The sequence below is a fragment of the Podarcis erhardii genome (assembly GCF_964252035.2).
Source record: "Podarcis erhardii genome assembly, chromosome: 2".
Classification (NCBI taxonomy): domain Eukaryota; kingdom Metazoa; phylum Chordata; class Lepidosauria; order Squamata; family Lacertidae; genus Podarcis; species Podarcis erhardii.
Genome location: NC_138498.1, coordinates 113,458,333 through 113,485,824, shown reverse-complemented (window position 1 = coordinate 113,485,824; position 27,492 = coordinate 113,458,333). Strand labels below are relative to the sequence as shown.

General features: G+C 47.3%; 3 protein-coding genes across 10 annotated transcripts in view; 1 reads left to right on the top strand and 2 right to left on the bottom strand.

Moving 5' to 3' along the window:
* The window catches only part of LOC309337240 (vespryn-like), a 411,113-nt gene that overhangs the window by 362,880 nt on the left and 20,741 nt on the right, over positions 1-27,492 (bottom strand). The gene's annotated exons all lie outside the window — the stretch shown is intronic.
* Positions 321-14,166, bottom strand: LOC309336844 (uncharacterized protein). 3 transcript variants are annotated; one of them, XM_081853252.1, is made up of 10 exons: positions 14,056-14,164; positions 12,299-12,372; positions 10,021-10,147; positions 8,348-8,461; positions 7,847-7,929; positions 6,815-6,941; positions 6,204-6,314; positions 4,913-5,173; positions 3,228-3,641; positions 321-901 (listed from the first exon to the last, which is right to left on the bottom strand). In XM_081853252.1, the coding sequence occupies exons 2-10, from the start codon at positions 12,320-12,322 to the stop codon at positions 555-557; spliced, it is 1,608 nt and encodes a 535-aa protein (XP_081709378.1). In that variant the 5' UTR covers positions 12,323-12,372; positions 14,056-14,164; the 3' UTR covers positions 321-554. The 3 variants fall into 3 exon arrangements, with proteins under 3 accessions (XP_081709378.1, XP_081709379.1, XP_081709380.1); XM_081853253.1 differs by having other exon boundaries at positions 4,913-5,170; XM_081853254.1 differs by lacking the exon at positions 8,348-8,461 and having other exon boundaries at positions 14,056-14,166.
* LOC309337282 (galectin-1-like) lies at positions 12,447-26,406 on the top strand. Of its 5 annotated transcripts, none has more exons than XM_081854065.1 (4): positions 12,447-12,508; positions 23,942-24,021; positions 24,144-24,303; positions 26,218-26,406. In XM_081854065.1, exons 2-4 carry the CDS (start codon positions 23,993-23,995, stop codon positions 26,392-26,394), a joined length of 366 nt encoding a protein of 121 aa, XP_081710191.1. In that variant the 5' UTR covers positions 12,447-12,508; positions 23,942-23,992; the 3' UTR covers positions 26,395-26,406. The 5 variants fall into 5 exon arrangements, with proteins under 5 accessions (XP_081710191.1, XP_081710188.1, XP_081710190.1 ...); XM_081854062.1 differs by lacking the exon at positions 12,447-12,508 and adding an exon at positions 14,148-14,279; XM_081854064.1 differs by lacking the exon at positions 12,447-12,508 and adding an exon at positions 14,187-14,253.

The following is a 27,492-nucleotide window of genomic DNA, read 5'->3' as shown; positions in this document are numbered from 1 at the left end:
CCCTCAAAATTCAAAATGGGTGCCTCGTGGTCCAAAACAGTTGGTGAGCCTTCCTCTAAATCAGGGATCAGCAAACTTTTTCAGCAGGGGGCCGGTCCACTGTCCCTCAGACCTTGTGGGGGGGCCGGACTACATTTTGAAAAAAATAATAGTGAATTCCTATGCCCCACAAATAACCCAGAGATGCATTTTAAATAAAAGGACACATTCTACTCATGTAAAAACACCAGGCAGGCCCCACAAATAATCCAGAGATGCAGTTTAAATAAAAGGACACATTCTACTCATGTAAAAACACCAGGCAGGCCCCACAAATAATCCAGAGATGCATTTTAAATAAAAGGACACATTCTACTCATGGAAAAACATGCTGATTCCTGAACCGTCCATGGGCCGGATTGAGAAGGCGATTGGGCCGGATCCAGCCCCCGGGCCTTAGGTTGCCTACCCATGCTCTAAATAGACAGTCATTCGATACATAGGGTGAAGGGCTCTCTCCTTTTCTGCCACACAGCTTCTGGCCAAAGACATCATTTCCCTGCCGCCATCTTGCCTCATCCCACGTGGGTCCTCCGATGCCGATCGAGGTTTCCTTTGAGAGTGAACTGCTTCCCGCACTCCGCACAGGAGTAGGGTTTCTCTCCCGTGTGAATCCGGTGGTGTTGATAGAGGGCTGTTTTGCTACCGAACATCTTCCCGCACTCAAAGCACTTGTGGGGCCTCTCTCCAGTGTGGCTGTTTTGGTGCGCCCCCAAGTCCCCTTTCTTCTTGAACCTCTTCCCGCAGTCGTAGCACTCAAAGGGCCTCTCAGTCGTGTGGCGTCTCTGGTGGCTCCCCAGGCTGGATTTCTTGCTAAAAACCTTCCCGCATTCCGGGCAGGCGAACTTTTCCCTCAGCTCATCTGTGGAACAAAGAGCAGAATGTGCATACCGCATTTTTCACTCCATAAGACGCACCCAGTTTTTAGAGGAGGAAAACAAGGGAAAAAAATATTCTGAATGAAACAATGGATGATTTTTGTGGTTCATGCTGTGGCCACAGACATGTGATCTGATGGTGAATTTGGGGTGACCCAATGCAAAAATCCTGAGGATCCATGTGGATCTGTGCTTTGTAACCACGTTTTTGCGCAACAGTGGGTGCATGATTTTTTGGTGCAGGCTGTAGCCATGGACATGCTATGTGATCTGATGGTGAATTTGGAGTGAACCAATGTAAAAATCCTGAGGATCCATGGGCTTTTACCTCCCCCCTCCCAGGCAGCCTCCTTTATCTCTAGCATCCCTTATCTCTCTCCCCGATCGGCAAACGATCAACAGCTTTGTTTCAACACCCACTTCGCTCTTTCAAAAGCATGACCTGCTTTTTGCCCCTGGGCAATTCGGCTCCAGGGACCACGCATTCGCTCCATAAGACACACAGACATTTCCCCTTACTTTTCAGGAAGAAAAAAGTGCGTCAGGGAGCGAAAAATACGGTGTATCTATATACGTATATAAGCCGCTCTGAGCCCGGCCTTGGCTGGGGAGTGCGGGGTATAAATAAAAAGTATTATTATTATTATTATTATTATTATTATTATTATTATTATTATTATTAAATATAATATGTATACACACACTGACACTTGTGTCTCTCTGTATTTTTGTAAGGCAAATCATGCTGCAGTTTGCATGGCTGCCGACAGTATCTCTCTATCTGGTATAATATCCCATTTTAAATATATATTTCACGTCCATTCAGTTTCTCTCATGCCTGTGTAGTTCAGCCTCCTCTCCTTTAGGGAACAGGCACACATTCAAAGTCCAGAGCGGGCAAGAATCCTGAGAGAGAAGGGTGGGCCATTTTAGGATGTGAAACTCAGCGAGAAGCCTTCAAAATAGGCTTTTGGGTGTGAGGAATTAAAACCTATTGGAAGAATGGAAGCCTTTTTCAGACTATTATAATATGATGAATTTGCAAGCAGGATTTATTATAATAAATAAGAATGAGAGATTATTGTATTATGGTTACGATATAAAATAGGGGTGCCATACGTCCAGGATTTCCAAGATGAAAGTGACATCCGGGGGGAAAAGCTCAACAATTTTGGGGTCATCCTAAATGAACAACCTTCAGGGTGTCCTGGTTTTTACTTTTTGAAATATGGCCACCCATATTTAAAAACAGGGTGAAGCAATGAGACAGAATAAAAAAATATAACCACAGACAATGGGACAGGAAGCCACTAAAATAAAATAAACATTTATTACGTATTGGATTTTTTATGTGAAATTTGTGTGAATTCAATAAAATGTTTTTAGCATATCTTTATTAAAGTGACTAACAAAAAATAAGTTCTAAATTATTATAGCAAATTGTCTGCTATTAGTACAGTGGTACCTCGGGTTAAGAACTTAATTCGTTCTGGAGGTCCGTTCTTAACCTGAAACTGTTCTTAACCTGAGGTACCACTTTAGCTAATGGGACCTTCCGCTGCTGCCACACGATTTCTGTTCTCATCCTGAAGCAAAGTTCTTAACCCAAACACAATTTCTGGGTTAGCAGAGTCTGAAACCTGAAGCGTCTGTAACCTGAAATGTCTGTAACCCGAGGTACCACTGTATGTTCATTTTTCACATGCTCTAGTCCTTCCCCTGCCCAGCCCCCTAATTTTCTTAAGAGGGTCTCTTCCCCAGTCTTCAGAGAGTAGCTGGAAGTGGGGAGGCAGAAAAAGGCCCTCCTTTCTTTCCAACTCTGCAGTTTTAATCCGAAATCTTAGGCGCAGCACTGTGCCCAGAGCTCAGAAACCGCTTGCGTTAATGAAATTCCCTGTCATAAAATGCACCTGGAATCATGGGAGTTTCGAGCGCTGCGCTTGAGGTCCCTTCCAATTCTAAGATCTGGCTGGCCGCTGTGAAAACAGGATACAGTGGTACCTCAGGTTACATACGCTTCAGGTTACATACGCTTCAGGTTACAGACTCCACTAACCCAGAAATAGTGCTTCAGGTTAAGAACTTTGCTTCAGGATGAGAACAGAAATCGTGCTCCGGCGGCGCGGCGGCAGCGGGAGGCCCCATTAGCTAAAGTGATGCTTCAGGTTAAGAACAGTTTCAGGTTAAATATGGACCTCCAGAATGAATTAAGTACTTAACCCGAGGTACCACTGTACTGGAGTAACCTGGTGGGGGCTTCTTATGGCCTTGTCACCTGGAGAAGATCCTCCCCGGCGCTGCCCCGCTCACCTGGGTGCTGATTCCGGTGTCGGACCATGTCTCCCCTCTCGCAGAAGGCCTTGCCACACACGGGGCAATCGTAGGGCTTCTCCCTCACGTGCTTCAGGTAGCGCCCCTTCCTGCTGAACTGCTTCCCGCAGTCGGCGCACTGGAAGGGCTTGGCTTCTTTGTGGAGGATTTCGTGCCTGGCGAGGTTGGAGCGGATGTTGAAGCGCTTCCCGCACTCGAGGCAGGGGAACGGCCTGTCCTGCCGGTGGATCCTCTGGTGCCTCACCAGGCTCCCGTTGTCGTAGAAGCTTTTCTCGCACTCGGGGCACTGGAAGGGCCTCTCTCCCGCGTGGACCCTCTGGTGCCTCTCGAGGCCTCCTTTGCTGAGAAAGCTCATCTCGCACTCGAGGCACAAGTAGCGCTTCCTCAGGTCACCTGCGAAGGGACCAAACAGGCAAGGAGTGACCCCTCTGGAAATGATGGTGGCAGAACTAATGCCACCAAGCATTTGATGCTTGGCAGGGACAAAGTTAAAACGGACGGGTCCAGAGATTATTTTGAAGCCTGGGAGTTTGAGGTCACTGAGCTCCATAACAATGAGAATCAAAAGATGTCTGTGTGGTTTGCGGCATAAATGGAATGCTGTGTCTGCAAAGGACTGGTGCATGCTCTGGTTATCTCCCGCTTGGACTACTGCAATGCGCTCTACGTGGGGCTACCTATGAAAGTGACCCAGAAACTGCAACTAATCCAGAATGCGGCAGCTAGACTGGTGACTGGGAGCGGCCGCCGAGACCACATAACACCGGTCATGAAATACCTACATTGGCTCCCAGTACGTTTCCAAGCACAATTCAAAGTGTTGGTGCTGACCTTAAAAGCCCTAAATGGCCTTGGTCCAGTATATCTGAAGGAGCGCCTCCACCCCCATCGTTCTGCCCGGACACTGAGGTCCAGCTCTGAGGGCCTTCTGGTGGCTCCTTCACTGAGAGAAGTGAGGTTACAGGGAACCAGGCAGAGGGCCTTCTCGGTAGTGGCACCCGCCCTGTGGAACACCCTCCCATCAGATGCCAAGGAAAAAACCCAACTATCTGACTTTTAGAAGACATCTGAAAGCAGCCCTGTTTAGGGAAGTTTTTAATGTTTGATGTTTTATCGTGTTTTTAATATTCTGTTGGGAGCTGCCCAGAGTGGCTGGGGAAAACCAGCCAGATGGGCGGGGTATAAATAATAAATTATCATTAGTAGTAGTATTAGTATTATTACTAAAACCAGTCAGGCATTTATGTATGATAAACAGTGGGAGAGACGCGTTGTGACATACGCATTATTGATTTATAACTAAAGATTTACGTGGGCTGACAAAGCGAAGAGCAACGTCTTGATATTTGGGAATGTCCTATAGTTAAGCAAAATTCTAGCAAAATTGGTAAAGAGTAGCCGACAGAAAATGAAGAGGAGAAAAATAGAAGGGGAAAAAATGCTAAAATGAGTATTTCCTTTATCCTCTTTTCAGAATAGGGGAACAAAACTTATTTGCTCAGGCCGTTTAGTTTAGGTTTTCCTTTTATGGTAGATTTTTATTGCCCGCCGCAGTTTGTTTCTATCTTGTTTTTTTTTTTTTTTAGATGGTGCTTTAGTTGTTGCAGAGCAGTGCACGAATAAATAAGCGACACCCCAAAGCACGGTGACCACAATTCCCTCACCGAGATGGGTTTTCTGATGCTGAATAAGCGCATCTCTTTCCGTGAACCTTTTCCTGCATTCGTGGCACTCGTGGGGCTTTTTGCCAGTGTGGATCCTCCGATGTTTGACGAGGCCTCCTTTGTCGCGAAACCCTTTCCCGCACTCAAGGCATTTGTAAGGTCTCTCCCCCGTGTGGGATCTCTGGTGCCTCACGAGGCTCGCTAGCACCGTAAAACTGTTCCCACAATCCGGGCAAAAGTGCCTTTTTTTCTTGTCACCTGCTGGGAGGGAGACAGAGAGAGCGTTCATGTAAACAAAGGAATAAACCAGAGACATTTTAGGAGCTGAGAACATGAGGGAGTAATAACAGAACACAAACCTAACAAAATCATTTAGAAGAAGCCGAGAGGAAATTAAAATGTTTGAAAAAACATGAGGCAGAGTCCTCTCCAGGAACGGGAGGGGAGCACTGAGGAACATTTTTTTTTCATTTTCTCTTGCATGAGCTTTTCCAACTGTTCTTCCATGTCCTTTCTATGCTGATTTCAAATCTGAAATCGATTTCTGTGTACGTGCTAGAGTTATCTTTCAATTTCCGGCTTTTGCTGATATGTCATATTTACACTGGGGATAAGTGGACACTGACACGTTGATCTACCCTAACCACATGGTAATTATTGTTTTGCAAACTTAATTTTTCTTTATTTTTATAGTTTTGTAACCTTAATATAGGGACGTAGGTGGCACTATGGGTTATACCACAGAGCCTTGGACTTGCCGATCAGAAGGTCAGTGGTTTGAATCCACACAACGGGGTGAGCTCCCGTTGCTCGGTCCCTGTCCCTGCCCCTGCCAACCTAGCAGTTCGAAAGCACATAAAAATGCAAGTAGATAAATAGGTACCACTCCGGTGGGAAGGTAAACGGCGTTTCCATGCACTGCTCTGGTTCGCCAGAAGTGGCTTAGTCATGCTGGCCACATGATCCGGAAGCTCCTTTGGCCAGTAAAGTGAGAGTCGGTCACGACTGGACCTAATGGTCAGGGGTCCCTTTACCTTTACCTAACCTAAATATTTGTATTTTTCAGATTGGACCATGGCTTCTCCAAGTAGACAAAAATGTGTAAACAAGTGTGGTGCATGAACTGCAAAAAACCCCTAGAGCTTACAGAACAAAACCAACTTCAGATATGAAATCGGCACATCTAAATTAGGTTAGAACAACTGCAAGAAATTTTTTGTTTCCCAGTGTTATGTTTAAATGCTCTTCAACTCAAAACAAGCAAACGAATCTAGAATCCTTCCTCTCTCACCAGAGCTGGAGTCCAAGGCCTTCCTTTCCTCCAGGGCCTGTGGATCTGGCACCCAAGGTTCTTCCTCTTCTTCTAAGCTGGAGATCAGGGAGGGTTTGAGGACATGAGACCCTGTTTGGAGAGAAAAGCCAAAGAGGATCAAGGAGGAATCAGACAATCATTTCTTGGTCTCAGGTAGGGCCAGGGCCTTTTCAGTACTGGCCCCAACTTGGTGGAACACTCTGTCACAAGGCCCTGCGGGACTTGACATCTTTCCGCAGGGCCTGCAAGACAGAGTTGTTCCGCCTGGCCTTTGCTTTGGACTCAGCCTGACCCTTATGTTTCCCTCCCCTTATGGTTTTGATCTATGGGCTACTTTTAAAATGAGGCTGCATTTTAGAGTCTCAGCCTGTGTACCAGATGGAGCTGATAAACAGCTGCCCTGGACACAGAATTGACCTGCGCCTCCATGGACAGCTGTGAGTCCAAAATGACTCCCAGGCTGTGCACCTGGTCCTTCAGGGGCACAGTTACCCCATTCAGGACCAAAGAGTCCTCCACATCTGCTCGCCTCCTGTCCCCCCAAAACTGTACTTCTGTCTTGTCAGGATTCAACCTAACAAGGTACTTACCCAACAAAGATGCATTTTCATAGTTCTCGAGCATGACATCCCTGTACAAGCTTCTTTCAGCCGGATCCAGCAAGGCCCACTCCTGCTCTGAAAAGTACACAGCCACATCCTCAAAGGTCACGGGTCTCTGCAACAGTGACGATAACAACAGGTGAGCAAACTAAAGATCTTCACTTCCCCAGGTACCATCCCAAAGAGGCCTTGACCCCAAACCACACACAATAGTGGCATATCTGCTTCGAAATGTGGTTTTGCTCTGATCTGAGATTCTGTGGAGGCACTAAACTCAGTCTGTCCTCAGCCAGCTCGTGTCTGTCTGGGTTCAATCCCTGTCACCCTAGGCCAAAAAAAGGTAAAGGACCCCTGGACAGTTAAGTCCAGCCAAAGGCGACTGTGGGGTTGTGGCATCATATTGCTTTTCAGGCTGAGGGAGCTGGCGTTTGTCCACAGACAGCTTTCTGGATCATGTGGCCAGCAGGACTAAACTGCTTCTGGCGCAACTGGACACCATGACAGAAACCAGTGCGCACAGAAACACCGTTTACCTTCCCACTGCTATGGTACCTATTTATCTACTTGCACTGGCATGCTTTTGAACTGCTAGGTTGGCAAGAGGTGGGACAGAGCAACAGGAGCGGGGATTTGAACTACCTTCTGATTGGCAAGCCCAAGAGGCTCAGTGGTTTAGACCACAGCACCAGTTCCCGAAACCTTGGAGAGCTTCTGCCAATCATCACAGGATCTGTAGACAATACTGTGTTGGATGGACCAATAATCTGCCTTGGAACAAGGCAGTTTGTATGCCTCCCCTCTCCCACAACCACACAGCGGGACTCTCTGATGCCATCCTCACAGCAACACTGTGAGGCAGGGGTGGCCAAGAGACAACAAGTGGCCCAACAGAGATCTGAAATGCTGGTCTCCTTGGCCCATTCGGGATTGAAATTCGGGATTTCAATCCACTACACTGGCTTCTCAATGTGGGCAAATGACAGATTTCTGCCGCTGGGCTCTGCAATCAGAGTTTCCTACCTGCCCAGGGTCTGCCTCAGTTGTATCCCTTCCACCAGGAGGAGCGGATGCACCAGCACAAAGATAGTACGGACTTCTTGCACCTGAAGGCACAAAAAACGCAGAGAACAATTCCATTTCTACCCAGCCTTGAACTTTTGACGCTCCGTTTAACCAAGCCTCAGAAAGTGAGTGAATTCTGCGAAAGGAATTCTTCTCCTTCAGCAAATATCACATGCAGAAAATGCATGCAGGGGGACGACAGGCACACAGAGGTAGCACCATTTTGATTACATTGATTATCATCAACCTTGTGATCTAAACTGCGGTTCTCAAGGCAACGAAATATAATCTGAAGGGGGCTTACGTGAGGGCAACTTTGTGGCACCACCCCACCATGTTGGCATCTTCCCTCCCGAAAAGGGATGATGGGAGTTGTAGTCCAACAAAAATCTGGGGATTTTTGCATCGTGCACAATCCCAAACACCTTATTTGAAAGCTGGCTTCGTCTAATTTCGCACCTGGTCCAGAGTCCAGAGTCTTCCCTCCATCCACCTCACAGGGGATCGGAATCCAGGGCTCTTCCTCTTGTTCCAGCCGAGAGATCAGGTCGGGTTTGAGAACTGGAGACCCCACTTGGGTAAGGATGTGAACATTATTATTACCGTTCCTGTTGCTATTCAATACTCAACATACCGCCTAACATCAAAAACTGGCTTCCGAGAGGTTTACGAAGTACAAAGGCCAGTTGCACACACAAACATCCATAACTGAAACACGCAATAAAACAAAGCTCATGAAAACAGCACAGCAATCAGAGGCAGTGAAGACAGGTTGATTGTTCCACTACTTTTGGAAGTGTAGCTTTGGGAAGGTGATAAAGCTAAAGGTAAAGGGACCCCTGACCATTAGGTCCAGTCGTGGCCGACTCTGGGGTTGCGGCGCTCATCTCGCTTTACAGCCCAAGGGAGCGGGTTTACAGCTTCTGGGTCATGTGGCCAGCATTACTAAGCCGCTTCTGGCGAACCAGAGCAGCGCACAGAAACGCTGTTTACCTTCCCGCCAGAGCGGTACCTATTTATCTACTTTCACTTTGATGTGCTTTTGAACTGCTAGGTTGGCAGGAGCAGGGACCGAGCAACGGGAGCTCACCCTGTTGTGGGGATTCGAACTGCCGACCTTCTGATCGGCAAGTCCTAGGCTCTGTGGTTTAACCCACAGCGCCACCTGTGGGCCTCCAAACTCTTGACACCCTTATTTATTTGTTTGTTTGTTTGTTTGTTTGTTATGATGAATTTATATACAGTCATACCTCGGGTTACAGATGCTTCGAGATACAGACGTGCCGAAACCCGGAAGTACCGGAATGGATTATTACCAGGTTTTGGACTCGCGCATGCGCAGAAGCACTAAATCGCACTTTGCGCATGCACGGACGTGGTGTTGCGGGTTGCAGACACTGTGGGTTGCGGACGTGCCTCCCACACGGAACACATTCGCAACCCGAGCATCCACTGTACCGCCCTACACCTGGAGGTATCAGGGTGGTTCGCAGAAAAGATCACAATATATAAAATAAAAATTAAAAATAACCCAATAATACACACACACACCGCAAAAAAGAGCCACATTTTAAAAGGGTATAGGATGTCAGTTAGGTCAACCAAAGGCCTGGTTAAAAAGAAACATTTTTGCCTGGCGCTTAAAAGTGTATAATGAAGGCGCAAACCTTGAGAAACAGCAGCTCCCGGTACCCTTTGGGGGAAGCCAGGGGTGTTTAAAATGTTATCATAGGTCTTTAGATGTATAGAATCATAAAATCGCAGAGTTGGGACCCCAAGGCTCATCTAGTCCAACCCCCTGCAATGTATGTTGTGAATGTGGCCTAGATGGGCCTTTGGCCTGATCTAGCAGGTGTTCTTCAGATGTTCTTATACCTGGCAAATGCCCTCAGCTGATTTTCCAGAACAGCCTTATTATTATTTATTAAATGTGCATGCCATCATTCATCCGCAGAGCTCAGGGCGGTTCGCAACATAAAAATGCAACATAAGAGCACAAAATACCTGTTAAAAACAAGAGCAAACAAAGAAACCAATAGCCCCGCTTCCCCTCCCACACATTTAAAGGAGTATAAGATGGCTGCTTCAGAACATATATCTGTCCCAACAAAATGATGAGAAATAGTACCTACTCAGGAAAGCCAAGTGGCCGTAATTCTCCCCCATGACATCGCTGTACAAAGATTTCTGATGCGAATCCAGAAGATCCCACTGACCCTTGGTGAAATAGACAGCAACGTCTTCAAAGCTCACCAGCATCTGAAAGGGGGGAGAGACGACTACAAGAAGGAAATGCAAAACAGACAGGCTGACTTCACCAATATAAAGAAAAATGGCCGCAACATATGCCGTGTTTACTTCCCAGGTTGAACAGAGCACACAAAGCTCATAGGTTTTCTAATAAATAACAACAAGGACTCCAATATCTTCAGGAATGCCTCCCCCAATAGGAACCTACGCGTATCTTTTTTGGACGGATCTTCTCCAGATCCCTGCTCTAAGGAAGGTGCAGACAAGGCGGAGGGCCTTTTCAGTGGTGGCTCCTCCTCTGTGAAATGCTCTCCCCAGCAAGATCCACCTGGTGACTTTACTGACATGTTTTCAGTACCAGGAAATGGCTTACCTCCCTCCACCCCAGCCTTTTGATAGACTGAGGTGATAGTGATTTGTTACTGTGTGCTATTCCTATTGTGGCTGTCACTAGGGTTGTACTGATAGTATAACCAGTGTTAAAATATATAAGCTAATCACCAAATGGCTCCTTCAACCTAGGTTACGGTTGCCACAACGAAATGCCTAGGCATCATTCCACCCCCACCCCCCCATGGTGAGGTTTATTGTTCCAAAACGTTCAGGAACCAAATACAGTGGTGACTCACAAGACGAAATTAATCCGTTCCGTGAGGCTCTTCGTATAGCGGTTTTTTCGTCTTGCGAAGCAAGCCCATTGACAGCTTAGCAGATTAGCGCTATTAGCGGTTTAGCGGCTTTTAGCGGATCAGCTGATAAGCGGCTTATCAGTGAATCAGCTGATAAGCGACTTAGCGGCTTAGGAAAAGGGGGGCGAAACCCGCAGGAACTCGCAAGACATTTTCGTCTTGCGAAGCAAGCCCATAGGGAAATTTGTTTTGCGAAGCGCCTCCAAAACGGAAAACCCTTTCGTCTAGCGGGTTTTCCGTCTTGCGAGGCGTTCGACTTGCGGGGCACCACTGTAACGGCTCCTGCAGCCAATCAGAAGGTGCGGAAGCCCCATTGGAGGTTCAGGCTCCAAGAGAATGTTTGCAAACCGGAACAATCACTTCCGGGTTTGCGGCATTCGGGAACCAAAACATCCTAGTTCCAGGGCATTTGACAACCAAGGTAAAACTGTACAGTTTTATATTTTAAAGAGAAAATCTAAAAGCAGTTTAAGGTAAAGGTAAAGGGACCCCTGACCATTAGGTCCAGTCGTGGCTGACTCTGGGGTTGCAGCGCTCATCTCGCTTTAGTGGCCGAGGGAGCTGGCGTACAGCTTCCGGGTCATGTGGCCAGCATGACTAAGCCGCTTCTGGCAAACCAGAGCAGCGCAAGGAAACGCCGTTTACCTTCCCGCCGGAGCGGTACCTATTTATCTACTTGCACTTTGACGTGCTTTCAAACTGCTAGGTGGGCAGGAGCAGGGACCGAGCAACGGGAGCTTACCCCGTCGCGGGGATTTGAACCGCCGACCTTCTGATCAGCAAGCCCAAGGCTCTGTGGTTTAGACCACATCAAATGAAACAATCCGAAATAAAACAAATTCAAGCTTCAAGGAAAATATTTCAGATCCTTCTCCGAGTGACATTTTGCTTTCCCGGTATTTACCTACCCAGTTTACAGAGCTGCCCCATAGTGGAAGTACTCACGCCAGTCGCAAAATGCGCCTGGGGAATTTCAAACCCTGGGCATAATGTATTAATGTGTTCAATTGTGTTCTGTGTTCCTTGGACACCTTTGGGTAGCAGGTAAAAAAGGTAAAGGACGGTTACATCCAGTCAAAGGCAACTATGGGGTTGCGGCGCTCATCTCACTTTCAGTCCGAGGGAGCTGGTGTTTGTCCACAGACAGCTTTCCGGGTCATGTGGCCAGCAGGACTAAACCGCTTCTGGCGCAACAGGACACTGTGATGGAAACCAGAGCAGTGCACGGAAATGGCGTTTACCTTATCCCGCCTTATCTACTTGCACTGGTGTGCTTTCGAACTGCTAGGTTGGCAGGAGCTGGGACAGAGCAACAGGAGCTCACCCTGTCGTGGGGATTCGAACTGCTGACCTTCCGATCGGCAAGTGGATTAACAATAGTAATGGGCCGGGAAGAGCAAGGGAAAAAAGAGCATTTCTCTGAGCTCACACCTCCCTGGCACAAACCCTCTGCCTTCATCCTCCTGCATACCTGAGCCAGGTGTGTTACTGACATCTCTGTTCCTTCAGGATGAAAGGGCCATCAGAGCTGAAATGTGCCACAGCCTGTGAGGACAAAGTGGAAAGGAGATGGTTTCAGGAACAGGGATCACATCTTCCCTCAAGATGTGCTTGAAATCCCAGATGTTGCTGAGCTCCAGATCCTACCGACTCCAGCTGCCATCATTCGGCCAACGGTCAGGTAGGATGGGAGTTGTAGTCCAGGCCACATCTAGCAAGCCAAAAGTCTCCCAGCCATGCTCGGAGTGGGACAACGAAACAATCACAATCCTGCCCATGCTTACTTGGAAGTAAATCCCACTGAGTTTAGCGGGGCTAACTCCCACATTAAGTGTGCATAAGATTACTATTGTCATTATTTATTCGGCTTACATACAGGACCATATAACACTGGTCCTGAAAGACCTACATTGGCTCCCAGTACGTTCCCAGTAGTTATCTCTCGCTTGGACTACTGCAATGTGCTCTATGTGGCGCTACCTTTGAAGGTGACCCAGAAACTACAACTAATCCAGAAAGCTAGACTGGTGACTGGGAGGGGCCACCGAGACCATATAACACAGGTCTTGAAAGACCTACACTGGCTCCCAGTATGTTTCCGAGCACAATTCAAAGTGTTGGTGTTGACCTTTAAAGGCCTAAGCGGCCTCGGTCCAGTATACCTGAAGGAGCATCTCCACCCCTATCATTCAGCTCGGACACTGAGGTCCAGCGCTGAGGGCCTTCTGGCGGTTCCCTCACAGCGAGAAGCAAAGCTACAGCGAACCAGGCAGAGGGCCTTCTCGGTAGTGGCGCCCGCCCTGTGGAACGCCCTCCCATCAGGTGTCAAAAAGATAAACAACTACCTGACATTTAGGCAGCCCTGTTCAGGGAAGTTTTTAATGTGTGACATTTTAATGTATTTTTAATCTTTGTTGGAGGCCGCCCAGAGTGGCTGGGAAACCCCAGCCAGATGGGCGGGGCACAAATAATAAATTATTATTATTATTATTTATCAAAAGACCCACAGGGCGTTGTACAACATTAAGAGCATATTCTGAGAGGTTGGTACAAGAAGATATTGATTTCGGTCAGTGGAGAGGTTATGCTAAGTAATATGCTTGAATGTTGAACGTGGATAAATGGATAAAACAAACACAGTTAGCTATACTGCTGGATAAGTGTTTAAGGGTTCTTGTATTTGTTTAAAAACCAATAAAAAATTGATTTAAGAAAAGGCGGAGGGGAGACACATTTTATGGAACATCAGTAGTAAAAACGTAATGAAAAGCATACTAACGGACAGCATAATAGTGGGAGATTCGAGACAGACAAAAGAAGGTGGAATTTGCACGCGTGGAATTGGCTCCGTACAAGAGGTAGAATCCTAGAATTGTAGGGCTGAAAGGGTCATTTAGTCCAACCCCACCCCCAAAAATGCAGGAACGGCTTTAAAAGAGGGCAAAGGCTGTGCCAATGGCTATTTATTCCCTTAGAAACGAGTATTTGGGGATGGCGCGTGGGGAGGTCCTGTTTGGAGAGGCTTGCCGTTGGGGCATCTGGCTGGCCGCTGGACTGGGGAGATCCCCTGGCCTGATCCTGATCTTCGGATGCTCTTAGCCCGAACAATGCCTCGCCTCCCTCCGGCCCCACGAATCCAATCTGCACCCCCTTCCTTTCTCCTTTTCTTCCACCCGGAATTGCACCTTTCACCCACGGGCTTTTCAGTTCATTTATTTTTAAACTCACCGGCTTTCTCCCCCAAGAAACAATCCACCGCCCCAAGGCCTGGGAAATTCCATGAATTATTTCCCACGGTGGGCGGAGCAGGAAGCGACATCCGCCATCGATCTCCCCGCCATCCAGCCGAGCTAGGAAAGGACTCGCTTGGCTTTTAACCCTTAACGCAACAGGAGCTGGGCAAGAAAGCAACGCATTTGTCATACAGTATATTGTGTTTGCCACTGCTCCAGGTTCTCTGTAACGGCTTGAATCCCCTTTAAAATGTCGCTTCTCTCACTCTGTCCAACAGCCCTCATTCTTGTCTAGAATTAAAATGTTGAATCTTGGCAGCATTAAGATAAATTCAACAGTGTAAATAAGTTGTGATGGAGGTAATAATGGAATGCTGAATGGTTTAGTTTATGTAAAGTATGCAGGGATTTTATGTTATGCAAAATGAACCATGGAAAGAGAAGGAAAGTCACTGATATTTTAATGATGCTTAAATGAGTATTTTAAATTGTGTATGTTGTTCTTGTTGTTTAGTCATGTCCAACTCTTCGTGACCCCATGGACCAGAGCACGCCAGGCAGTCCTATCTTCCACTGCCTCCCGCAGTTGACCAAACTCATGCTGGTAGCTTCAAGAACACTGTCCAACCATCTCGTCCTCTGTCGTCCCCTTCTCCTTGTGCCTTCCATCTTTCCCAACATCAGGGTCTTTTCCAGGGAGTCTTCTCTTCTCATGAGGTGGCCAAAGTATGTGTGTATATATATATATATATATGCTTTCGTAGATTTTCACGGGTACAGGAATGCAGGTTTTGGTGTCCTCGGGTGTCTTCCCGTGTAAAAGTTGGGGTGTCTAGGCGACGTTTCGACGAGGTCTCACTCGTCATCTTCAGGCTGGTGCTTTCGGCTTCTTGTTACTGGAACAGAGCAGGATCTCAGTGTTTGAGTTCCTATAAATACTGTAGAGGGGGTGTGGTGTATAGCCTCCAATGTTCTGGGCAGAGAGGAAGTTCCCAGGCTAGTGTGCCTTTTCTTCTTTTGTTCCTTAATTACTTGAGAGATATCTTGAGTGATTTCTTGAGTGATATCCTGAGTACCACTTAGGTGGGTCTTCACACAAGTGCCCATTAATGAAGCCTTGACAGCTATTCAAAACAAATACAATCCCCCTGAATACATCTTGGACCTGACCAACCACTGCCTAACCAACACGTACTTCATCCACAATGGACAAAGATACAAACAGATAGAAGGAGCACCTATGGGATCACCCCTCTCACCGGTCATCGCAAACCTGTACATGGAACACTTTGAAACCAATGCTTTAGACAAGTCAGAACACAAACCCAAACTTTGGCTCAGATATGTTGACGACACCTTTGTAATTTGGCCACACGGGAAAGAAAAACTGGATAGCTTCCTCACACATCTCAACAACTTACACCCCAAAATACAATTCACTATGGAAATAGAAGCCAACAACCAACTTCCCTTCCTTGACGTCCTAATCTACAAAAAACCTGATGGCTTCCTAGGACACACTATCTACCGGAAAAAAACACACACCAACCGCTACTTACATGCACAATCACACCACCACCCTGCACAAATAAACTCCGTAGCCAAGACTCTCATCTCCAGAACCAAACGCCTGGCTGACAAAGACCACTTGACAACTGAGTTACAGAATCTCTCAAACGTGTTAATTGCCAATGGATACCAGCAAAACAGGATTACGAAGCTAATCCAAAAGGAAACACCCCCCAAAAACCAAGACACAGAAGAAAACAATGGCATGGCCCTCCTTCCTTATATCAAGGGCACTACAGATAAAATTAGCAAAATCCTCCATAAACACAATATCAAAACAGCCTTTTGCACCAACCAAAAAATAGCCAATATCCTCAGAAACCCCAAGGATAAAATCCAGTTGGAAAACCAAGGGATCTATGAAATACCCTGCAAAGTCTGCCCAGCCACGTACATTGGACAAACAAACAGACGAATAAATGCACGTATCGCAGAACACAAGAATGCCGTCAAAAAAGAAGAAAAAACTTCCTCTCTTTTCCAACACATGAAAGAAACAGGACACGAAATTAATTTTGCAGATTCCAAATTGCTCTTTAACACGGAACATCACCACAAGAGAATAATCATGGAAGCCATCGAGATAGAGAAACACCCTCACAACATGAACAAGCGTGACGACACATCCCGCTTGCCAGACATCTGGAAATTAGCCCTCCCCACAAAAACTGACACCAGATCCAGAGGCACACAGAACGCCAACACCAATCAACCACACCAGACCCAAACCCAGACCCTCTCCACAGATGAATTACAGACACCATCCAGTAGCCAATCCATGGTGGCACCTCCGGATGCTGCACCCCCCTGCAATCCCTACACAGATCTGGCTGACACAAGCCACAAAACCACAGCTCGCCCCTATACACGAAGCCAAGCCAGAGCACAACTAAGTACAGTACAGCCATCTTCTCAGGAAAACTCTTCACAAAGTTCAAGAGGTCAAGACACAAAGACTTTAACAACTAATCCACACCTAATGACCCACCTAAGTGGTACTCAGGATATCACTCAAGAAATCACTCAAGATATCTCTCAAGTAATTAAGGAACACAAGAAGAAAAGGCACACTAGCCTGGGAACTTCCTCTCTGCCCAGAACATTGGAGGCTATACACCACACCCCCTCTACAGTATTTATAGGAACTCAAACACTGAGATCCTGCTCTGTTCCAGTAACAAGAAGCCGAAAGCACCAGCCTGAAGATGACGAGTGAGACCTCGTCGAAACGTCGCCTAGACACCCCAACTTTTACACGGGAAGACACCCGAGGACACCAAAACCTGCATTCCTGTACCCGTGAAAATCTACGAAAGCATATATATATATATATATATATAGGTAAAGGTAAAGGTACCCCTGCCTGTACGGGCCAGTCGTGTCCGACTCTGGGGTTGCGTGCCCATCTCGCTTAAGAGGCCGGGGGCCAGCGCTGTCCAGAGACACTTCCGGGTCACGTGGCCAGCGTGACAAGTTGCATCTGGTGAGCCAGCGCAGCACACGGAAACGCCGTTTACCTTCCCGCTAGTAAGCGGTCCCTATTTATCTACTTGCACCCGGGGGTGCTTTCGAACTGCTAGGTTGGCAGACACAGGGTCTTTGCTTTTGAGACTGCTAGACCTACACATGCAGTAAGGGTCCAGGTGTTAAGATTAGTAGATGTGCTTTTATTACGCTGCTCCTGCATTGGAGGGCAGCCTTTGTAGGCAGGGTGTGCAAACTGCTGGGAAACCCGTTTCGCATTGGAAGGCCTTTTTCAAGCATGGTTGCTGCTACGCAGCTGGGAAGGGTTAACCCTTCTCTGTGTGCTGTGACACCCCACCCCCCACCCCCCTCAAAATCCTTCCTGCTACCTAAGCTTCCCATTAGTTTAGGCTTGTTCTGTAGAGAATGCAATCATTCTATCTGGTAGTTATAAGAACTTCCATTTGACTTAAATAACCAGCCCCTGAGTTTGCTTTCTTCCTCTTCCCTCCCTACCCCCTTTTCCTTTTGTGTTTTGACCTTAAGATTGTAAACCTGTGGGCAAGGAATGTCCTTGTTTTACTTTCTGGGCATGTAAGCCACTCTTGAAAGCATAATTTTTTACCTGAGAGGCCTAAAAAAGGTAAAAGACCCCTGACAGTTCAGTCCAGTCGCGAATGACTCTGGGGTTGCGGCACTCATCTCGCTTTACTGGCTGAGGGAGCCAACCTTTGTCCACAGACAGTTTTTCCAGGTCATGTGGCCAGCATGACTAAGCCGCTTCTGGCGAAACCAGAGCAGCGCACAGAAATGCTGTTTACCTCCCCGCTGGAGTGCTGCTTTCAAACTGCTAGGTTGGCAGGAGCTGGAACAGAGCAACGGGAGCTCACCCCATTGTGGGGATTCAAACCACCAACCTTCTGATCAGCAAGCCCAAGAGGCTCAGTAGTTTAGACAACAGCGCCATCAGAGCTTTCCAAACTTCTCATGTTGGTGACACACTTTTTGGAGAGTAATCAGTAATTCAGTTTTATTAGCAAACTGGAGATTAAACTAACCCCTTATAAAGAGCATTTGCACGATGGACCTGCACACTGCAGCCAACACACTAACATGTCACAACACAGAGTTTGTAAAGCTCTGATCTTTCATCCTTAATTAAATATAAGCAGGTTCCTCCCTTTCTTGCTACCATCTCCCATCATCCTTGGCCACTGGCTATGTCAGCTGTAGCTGATGGGACTTAGAGTCCAGCAACATTGGAATGGCTACAGCTATCCTCTCTATAAGTTACAGCTATCCTCTCTATAAGTTGCAGGATTAAGGCTCAGATCAATCCTGTCTCAAGCCCAGTTAATACACTGGGCAGAAGTGGCAAGGAACAATAACAACCGTTTAGCTGCCATGGGCCAAAGGTCTATCTGATTCATCATCCTGTTCGCATGGAGGCCAATCAGATGTCTACGCGAAGTGTAAATAAGTTTTGATGGGTGTAATAATGGAATACGGAATGGTTTAGTTTGTATAAAATATGCAGGGATTTATGTTATGCAAAATGAACCATGGAAAGAGAAAGGGAAGCTTTTGATATTTTAAGGTTGTTTAAATGAATTTTCAAAATTGTGAAACAGAATACGGTGGTACCTCGGGTTACATACGCTTCAGGTTACAGACTCCGCTAACCCAGAAATAGCACCTCGGGTTAAGAACGTTGCTTCAGGATGAGAACAGAAATCACGTGGCAGCAGCACGGTGGCAGCGGGAGGCCCCATTATGTAAAGTGGTACCTCAGGTTAAGAACAGTTTCAGGTTAAGAATGGACCTCCGGAATGAATTAAGTACTTAACCCGAGGTACCACTGTATACATATGAAGGGCAGGAGTACAATAGCACTCTCTGTGTGATTTCAGACTTCAGCTAACAGATCACATCTGTGATTATTCCCCAATGAAACTGATAATTTATTTTATCAAAGACCTCCAACTGGGTTAGAAAAATGTCCTGCACATACATAATTATTAGGAAGACTATATTTTAATTTACCTGTTTTTTTGTTTTTGCTTTTTTACTTGCTCCAAAAGCTCCATGTACATGGAATTGGCAGTCAGATCGTAAACCAGATCAGTTTCGTGCTGAGAGTGCCAATAAAGTTCTGTACTGCATGGCCAAACTTGGCCCTCCAGCTGTTTTGGGACTACAACTCCCATCATCCCTAGCTAACAGGACCAGTAGTTGGGGATGATGGGAACTGTAGTCCCCAAACAGCTAGAGGGCCGGGTTTGGCCATGCCTGCCTGCAAACCAAAGTATTCTTCCCCGTGAGCGAGCTGTGATATATATATATATATTGTCAGAGCTGCCTCTAGGTCCCAGCTCACAGAGGACCAACCCCCGGTTGATGTAATGTACAAGAGTCTTTATTGAAGTTTAGTTTCCATTTCAAACCCCAGAGCGTGCAGCCCTACGTCTTGGCCCTAGACTGGCGAAGTCCCCTCTGAGTCACTACCCCTTCCGCACCAGTTTAAGATCCTAGCCCGGCTCCACCTCCTGCGCTGTTCCTTCCTCCTCTGGGTCCTTCTGCCCCCTGGGGTTTCCTCCCTCCGGGACTCTTCTGACGCTGACCCCCCTGAGTCTTGCCTTTCCTTCCGGCGGGCTTTGGGACCTGGCTCCCTATCCGGGCTACCTGCTGTGCCGCTCGCCTGTACATTTGAACTTGGCGCGCGCGCCCAGCCAGTGACTTTCCTCTTGACCGTTTCCCCGCTCTCCGATGGAGGCGTGGCCAATCCTGACTCATCTCCTCCCTCTGGTGGTGAGAAGACTGGTCCCGATGCCTGGGACTCCTCCCCCCCACTACGCTCTGGTGGGGACGCTGGTCCTGATTTCCAACTGCTGCTCAGGGAGTCCCCGCTGGCCCCTTCCTTCTGGGGTTTCCCCCTTGGCACCCCCCTTGCCCTGGCCATCGGCGCTCCTCTCTGTGAATCTTCCGATTCGCTGGAGAGACTCGTGGAATCTCTCTGACCACTGTCACTGCCTACACCCCCCTCGGATTCCTCCTCCTCACTTTCCATTTGCTCCTTTTCCTGTGTCTCTGCTCCTGAACCCCTGACATATATATATATGGCACACTGTTAACGGAGAAATCTGAGGGCTCCCTTGGACAAAAAACAAGGACACCAACCAGGAATACCAGAGCAAAACAGCAGCCAGTAGGCTTGGTCTTTATTGAAGACTGTCGCGACAGGACTCCCACCTGCCACAAGGTGGAACAAGATGGAAGCCCCAAACAAAAGAGAACCCAAACTTTTATTAGCTGCTAATCCCCATGTTACACCCACCCCACTACATCACGGTTACATCATGAAAGGGGAGGTCTGGTGGCAGTAATCCGAGCATCCTGGACCCTGCCCTATGGTTCTCCTTGCCCTCCACCAAACACCCATCAAGTGTAACAAAAGAGATATTTACATTTCCTTGTTTCCCAGCCAAGTTAATCACACCCTTTTGTCTTCATCTGGCTTTGTTATTTCTGGAATGGCTACCTGTCTGGCACTCAGGTACCAGGATGCCAGGGATTATCACTCAGGCAGAGGGGCTGCTGAGTAGCTGAGCTCACCTGTCTATATGAATTTCTGAAGTTTTCTTAGTGAGGCAGTACATTATACCTTTATCCAGTGGCATAGCGTGGGGGGTGCAGGGGGGGCCGGCCACACCGGGCGCAACATCTGGGGGGGGGCGCTCGCACTCACAGCTCTCTGAGTGCTAAAATCCACGGGTTAGGGGGCGCAAATTACTTGCCTTGCCCCGGGTGCTGACAACCCACGCTACGCCACTGCATTTATCAGCGAATTGTTATGTTTGCTATCATGCAGCAAAGGCCCTTTGAATAGATAGGAAGAAACTGTGATGGAAGTGTTTTGTGGGGACAAATCACAAAAGTCACAAAAGCGATTGTGCTGATTTTGGTTGTGGGCTGCATGTGCAGGATATCTGCTGGAGGGGCAACCCCCCACAACCTGTATCAATAGGAGTATAGCATCTAGATCAAGGGAAGTAATAGTGCCACTGTATTCTGCTCTGGTCAGACCTCACCTGGAGTACTGTGTCCAATTCTGGGCACCACAGTTCAAGAAGGACACTGACAAACTGGAACGTGTCCAGAGGAGGGGAACCAAAATGGTCAAAGGCCTGGAAACGATGCCTTATGAGGAACGGCTAAGGGAGCTGGGCATGTTTAGCCTGGAGAAGAGGAGGTTAGGGGGTGATATGATAGCCATGTTCAAATATATAAAAGGATGTCACATAGAGGAGGGAGAAAGGTTGTTTTCTGCTGCTCCAGAGAAGCGGACACGGAGCAATGGTTCCAAACTACAACAAAGAAGATTCCACCTAAACATTAGGAAGAACTTCCTGACAGTAAGAGCTGTTCGACAGTGGAATTTGCTGCCAAGGAGTGTGGTGGAGTCTCCTTCTTTGGAGGTCTTTAAGCAGAGGCTTGACAACCATATGTCAGGAGTGCTCTGATGGTGTTTCCTGCTTGGCAGGGGGTTGGACTCGATGGCCCTTGTGGTCTCTTCCAACTCTATGATTCTATGAACCTATACATAAATTTCTGCAACAACACTTAACAATTGGTCTGGAAGGAACCCACCTGGTGAGATGCTCCAATCTGCTCCATTGGCCAGCCTCGCCTACTCTTGAGTGCATAGTGTTTACAGGCCAGCACCTCTGATTGGATGGGAGGAGTAAGGACAGACTCCTGACCACCACTTTAAGGGTCAGGCTTTGAAGCCCTTTCGTGGATTCCTCCTGTGTCTTTTTTGAAGCAGCTCTGAGAAAATTATGGAGTATGTAAGTTACTCCCGAGTGTGGCCAATCTGCGTAGCAATAGGAATAGTTCTAGCTGACTACCATACTGTGTTGTGTTTGTTGGGGGGTGTGGTTCCCTCTTAGGGGAAGCAGATTAAATTGTAATTTTGTCAAGTCGTTATAGAAAGTGTAGGAGAAAGAGCAGTCTGGTGACTCAGTCTCCCTTGTGCAACTTGCCAGTGGAGCAGTACCTGGTTTTCCACTGGGGTGGCAGCTGCTTGTATATTTTACTAATAATATGCATGTTTGTGTAAATATGCCTATATTGTGGGGGGTTTTCGTTTACAGTACTTACGTTGTAAGTTGCTTGGAGATCTTTCGTAACGAGTGACTAACCAATTAAATTACCATGGCCCTGTTTTTTTAAAGAGAAGTGGGACAGGAGGGGTTTAAATATGCTCTCTGTTCCTGTTTTGTTTTTTAAATTCATTTTTATTAGATTTTACAAGCAAACAAAAAAAGTTTCTAACAATACCAAATTCCATATCCATTTAAAGAGATTTCTCTATATCTCGCGACTTCCCCTCCAACCCTTCCTTGGGTCCTAGTGTGAACATTTTCAACTACATATTATTTCGTGATCTATTTTTTTGTATTTATCCATATTATCCATAATACCTGTTACATTACAAGTGATATTAAATTCTAATAATAATAATAAATTAAAGTCCTGCTAATGTTTTCATCTGTTTACAGTGGTCTCTTCAGTAAATTATAAATTTCCCCCAATTTTTTTAAAAAAGTTTTTGTCCTCTTGGTTCCTGAGTTTCCCAGTCAGCTTTGCCATTTTGGCATAGTCCACCAGCTTAGTCTGCCATTCCTCTTTGGTAGGGACTCTTTCTTCTTTTCATCTCTGGGCTAGTAGCACCTGTTCCTGTTTTTGAAAATACACTTTTTTAAAAGAAGAAATTAAGCCATCTGTGTCATGCCAAATGATCAGCTGTCGGGGTTTGCAAGTGCACCAGCCAGCTGACTGGCAGCATCAATCAACTGATTGACAGTGCAAATTTGCTTTTGGCTGAATTCTGCTTTTACCTGCCCTATAACAGAGAGAGAGAGAGAGAGAGAGAGAGAGAGAGAGAGAGAGAGAGAGAGATAAAAATAAAACAGTAGATTGGTCTGGGGAAAGTAGTGGCAGATAGCCATGGCAGGAACTCTCCTTTATTTGGGAGATACAGTGGTACTTCGGGTTACAGACGCTTCAGGTTACAGATTTCGCTAACCCAGAAATAGTACCTCGGGTTAAGAACTTTGCTTCAGGATGAGAAGAGAAATCGTGCTCCAGCGGTGCAGCAGGAGGCCCCATTAGCTAAAGTGGTCTCCAGGTTAAGAACAGTTTCAGGTTAAGAACAGACCTCCAAAACGAATGAAGTACTTAACCCGAGGTACCACTGTATGTTGAACTGGCCCTGCTCATTATCAATGCCATGATGTTTGACTACCTAGATGTTGCCGAACTACAACTCCCATCAGCCCCAGGCAGCATAGCCCGTGGGCAGGGATCATGGGAGTTGTCCATCATACCCATTGTTACGGTAAGGTAAAGGGACCCCGGACCACTAGGTCCAGTCGTGACCGACTCTGGGGTTGCGGCGCTCATCTCGCTTTATTGGCCGAGGGAGCCGGCGTACAGCTTCCGGGTCATGTGGCCAACATGACTAAGCCGCTTCTGGCAAACCAGAGCAGCACACGGAAACGCCGTTTACCTTCCCGCCGGAGCGGTACCTATTTATCTACTTGCACTTTGATGTGCTTTTGAACTGCTAGGTGGGCAGGAGCAGGGACCGAGCAACGGGAGCTCACCCCGTCGCTGGGATTCGAACCGCCGACCTTCTGATCGGCAAGTCCTAGGCTACAGCGCCACCCACATCCCTTTATAATTAAAGTAGCAAATAAAAATGGGACATCGTATGTCAAAAAAGTAATAAGGGGGCCAATGTCTTCCCACGCCTGGTCTAACTCTGCCCTTTGGTCTTATTTTAGCAGCTGGCTGTCACCGACAAGACAATCAAGATTGGCGATGGGATCCTGGTGATGGGGAGAGTGACCCCAGATGCCAAGAGGTTTGTACTGATAAAGCAGAAGAAAAATACATGGGTTGAAGGGGGAAGGAGCCGCGTGGGGTTCTGCTGCTTCCTATCAAATGTGAGTTTCGTCTCCAGTATCTCCTCCGTCTCCATGACAGGTTTGCCATCAACCTGGGCCGGGATCGCCACAACCTCCTCCTCCACTTCAACCCTCGCTTTGAGACACGCGACATTGTGTGTAACTCCAAGGCGTGTGGAGTGTGGGGACAGGAGCTGCGAGAGTCGCTGTTCCCTTTCCAGCAGGGAGAAGAAGCCAAGGTGAATATGGGGATACGCCATTAGCTCAGGGGTGGAGCATCAACCTCGCAAGTAAGAGGTCACAGGTTTGAGCCCTTGAATTTCCAGGTAGGGCGGGAAAAGTTTCTTGCTTGAAACTCAGGAAAGCCACTGCCAATCATTCCAGACCAGTGGTTCCCAAATAGCTAAGTACAGTGGTACCTTGGGTTAAGTACTCAATTCGTTCTGGAGGTCTGTTCTTAACCTGAAACTGTTCTTAACCTGAAGCACCACTTTAGCTAATGGGGCCTCCTGCTGCCGCTGCGCTGCCACCGCACAATTTCTGTTCTCATCCTGAAGCAAAGTTCTTAACCTGAGTCAGCGGAGTCTGTAAACTGAAGCGTATGTAACCTGAAGCGTACGTAACCTGAGGTACCACTGTACTGCGAACCCTCTATTTTTCTAAAAGCCAAGCCACAGACTCTCACACTATGTTGATATTTCTGTGCCACCATTAGGGCTGGGCGATATATCAATAATATCGTCTGAAACCGGTTTGAAGTCCATCTCGTGATAATCGGTTTATAGTTTTTGACCTGGCAATATATCGCGAATCGTGATGTGTGCTAGGACTGGGCAATAGATATACTGTCCAAAACCAGTTTCAAGTCCATATTGTGATAATGGTTTTGTAGTTTTTGAGCTGGCAATACATGGTGAATCGTGAAATGTGTGTGTGCGCACGCTATGCAAAAATCACAATGTGGGGAGTGAAACCAGCCAATGCCTCTACATAGCTCCATCCTTATTTCAGACATCTTGATATTTCGCAATGTTTAGCTGGTGATATATTGTGATGTTGCAAAACCAGAAATCCCCCAGCCCTAGGCACCAACATGTCTTAGCACAAAACCAGGCTGTGCACCTTCCGGGCCACACTCCTGCACAAGTCACATGACCAACATGAGAGCACAGCACTCAAAAACGGGGTGTTAATAGGTATTTGCCATGGACCTTCTGGGTGGGTTACGTGGACCCCCAATTGGGAACCAGTGCTTTAGACAATACAGTCATACCTCGGGTTGAATTTGCTTCAGGTTGAGCGTTTTCGGGTTGCGCTCCGTGGTGACCCGGAAGTAACGGAACATGTTACTTCCGGGTTTTGTTGCTCGCGCATGCGCAGACACTCAAAATGACGTCACTCGCATGCGCAGAAGTGGCGAATCGCGACCTGCGCACAAGCAGACGTGGGTTGCGTTCGCTTTAGGATGCAAACGGGGCTCCAGAGCGGCTCTCATTCATATCCAGAGGTACCACAGTACTGAGCTTGATGATCGATCAATGGTCTTAACTCGCTTTAAGGCCGTTTCCTGTGTTCCTTGTAAGGTGAGTTGGATAATGTGGTGCTGCCACACTGAATGCCCTATTCCTGGTAACCAGAGCCGTCTTTCCCATAGGGCTTAGTGGTTCGTTGCGCCAGGGCGCCGGCCTCAGGGGTGCCCAGCGAGTGGAGGAGCTGCGCGGCTTTGCCAGCGGCCTCCCCTTTCCCTGCACATCCACCAGCTGCACCATATAGTGTCCCCCCCCCCGGCTGGCAGTGTACAGCTTCACACACACCCCATCCATGGTAATCTGAGGGCGCTGGGTGGATATTTGCACCCCGGCGCCGCATCTGCTAAACACAGCCCTTCTGGTAATCCCAGAGTGGGCATCATGCAGCACTGTCCAAAATGCCTCTGCTGCAATTTGGGGCCATTTGCTCCACCAGTTTCTCTCTGCCCTCAGTCAGCTCCCACCTTCTGGCTGGAGAAGAAAGAATGGACCGCATTGCACCAAAGGTCTATCTAGAACTACAACTCCCATCAAACTCAGCAAACAGCCTGACCAACACTTGTTGCACTCCGACAACTTCTGGTGAGCACCAGGTTGGCTAAGTCTTTGGTTTCTCCTTGCTAGATCTCCATCTCCTTTGACGCCAGGGCGGTGACGGTGACGATGCCAGGAAACAAGGATATCAAGTTCCCCAACCGGCTCGGGATGGATTCTGCACAGTTCTTCTCAGTGGCCGGAGACTTCAAGATCAAATCCGTCAAGTTTCTGAACTATTATGCTCCCTTTGCAGCTCTGAACTAGCTGGGGAAAAGAATGTGCAAATAAAGTCCTGTCTCCCAGAGTTTCTGTTGTTTGAATGCGAAATCGGGAACCATGTCCTCCAAATTACTTCACCAATTAGTTAGCCAAGGCGTTAACTCAGGGTGCCTCTGGGCTGTCTGTGTTTTGCTGGAGGGGGCTTGGTTACATACCAAAACTCTTGGTTTGCACACTTAAAGGGGGTTAAAGTGCTGTGCTGCCCTAGTGCAACAAATCCACTTAAACAGAAATAAATAAAGCCACAGACTTGCATTTTGGAATGTGATGACAAAATACCTCCAGGGATTTGGGTGAATGAATGACAAAGGTCGTGTAAACACCCTGCAAGAACATCAGGACGAATGCTCATTGCTGAATCGTAAATGAATCAAAACAAATGGCCAGCTATAATCTAACCTCTCTGTAATGGGCGTGCAAGCAAATTGGGATATACAGTGGTACCTCGGGTTAAGTACTTAATTCGTTCTGGAGATCTGTTCTTAACCTGAAACTGTTCTTAACCTGAAGCACCACTTTAGCCGCACTGCCGGAGCAGGATTTCTGTTATCATCCTGAAGCAAAGTTCTTAACCCGAGGTACTATTTCTGGGTTAGCAGAGTCTGTAACCTGAAGAGTATGTAACCCGAGGTGCCACTGTATACTCAATAAATGGTTTATCTGGAGGGACCCTTAGCAGCCTCTGCCTTTTAGTCCATTTTAGTGTATTGTCTATTATATTTACAATATAATGCCAGATACTCCTCCCAAGAGCTCAAGCTGCCCCTCCCCGTTCTATTCCTAATAGCCACCCTGAGAGATGGTGACTGGTCCAAGGCTCTGAGTTTCACGGCTGAGTGGAGATTCAAACCCGGTCTCCTAGGTCCTAGTTCAGCACTCTTATTACACCACACTGAAAGAGTCAGCAACTTGCAGAGATTATTATTAATTATTATTATTATTATTATTATTATTATTATTATTATTTCTACCCCGCCCACCTTGCTGGGTTTCCCCAGCCACTCTGAGCGGCTTTCAACAGAACATTAAAAACAGAATAAAACTTCAAACATTAAAAACTTCCCTAAACAGATGTAGCCATAC

Bases quoted from the DNA above. Each gene is read 5' to 3' on its own strand.
- LOC309337282 (XM_081854061.1), top strand. The intron at 24,022-24,143 runs GTTTGTACTGAT...TCTCCATGACAG, and splicing joins GTGACCCCAGATGCCAAGAG to GTTTGCCATCAACCTGGGCC. The intron at 24,304-26,217 runs GTGAATATGGGG...TCTCCTTGCTAG, and splicing joins AGCAGGGAGAAGAAGCCAAG to ATCTCCATCTCCTTTGACGC.
- LOC309336844 (XM_081853252.1), bottom strand. From the start codon at position 12,322: ATGTCAGTAACACACCTGGCTCAG. The intron at 10,148-12,298 runs GTATGCAGGAGG...CCCCCCTTTCAG, and splicing joins CAGTAACACACCTGGCTCAG to ATGCTGGTGAGCTTTGAAGA. The intron at 902-3,227 runs GTGAGCGGGGCA...TTTGTTCCACAG, and splicing joins ACACCGGAATCAGCACCCAG to ATGAGCTGAGGGAAAAGTTC.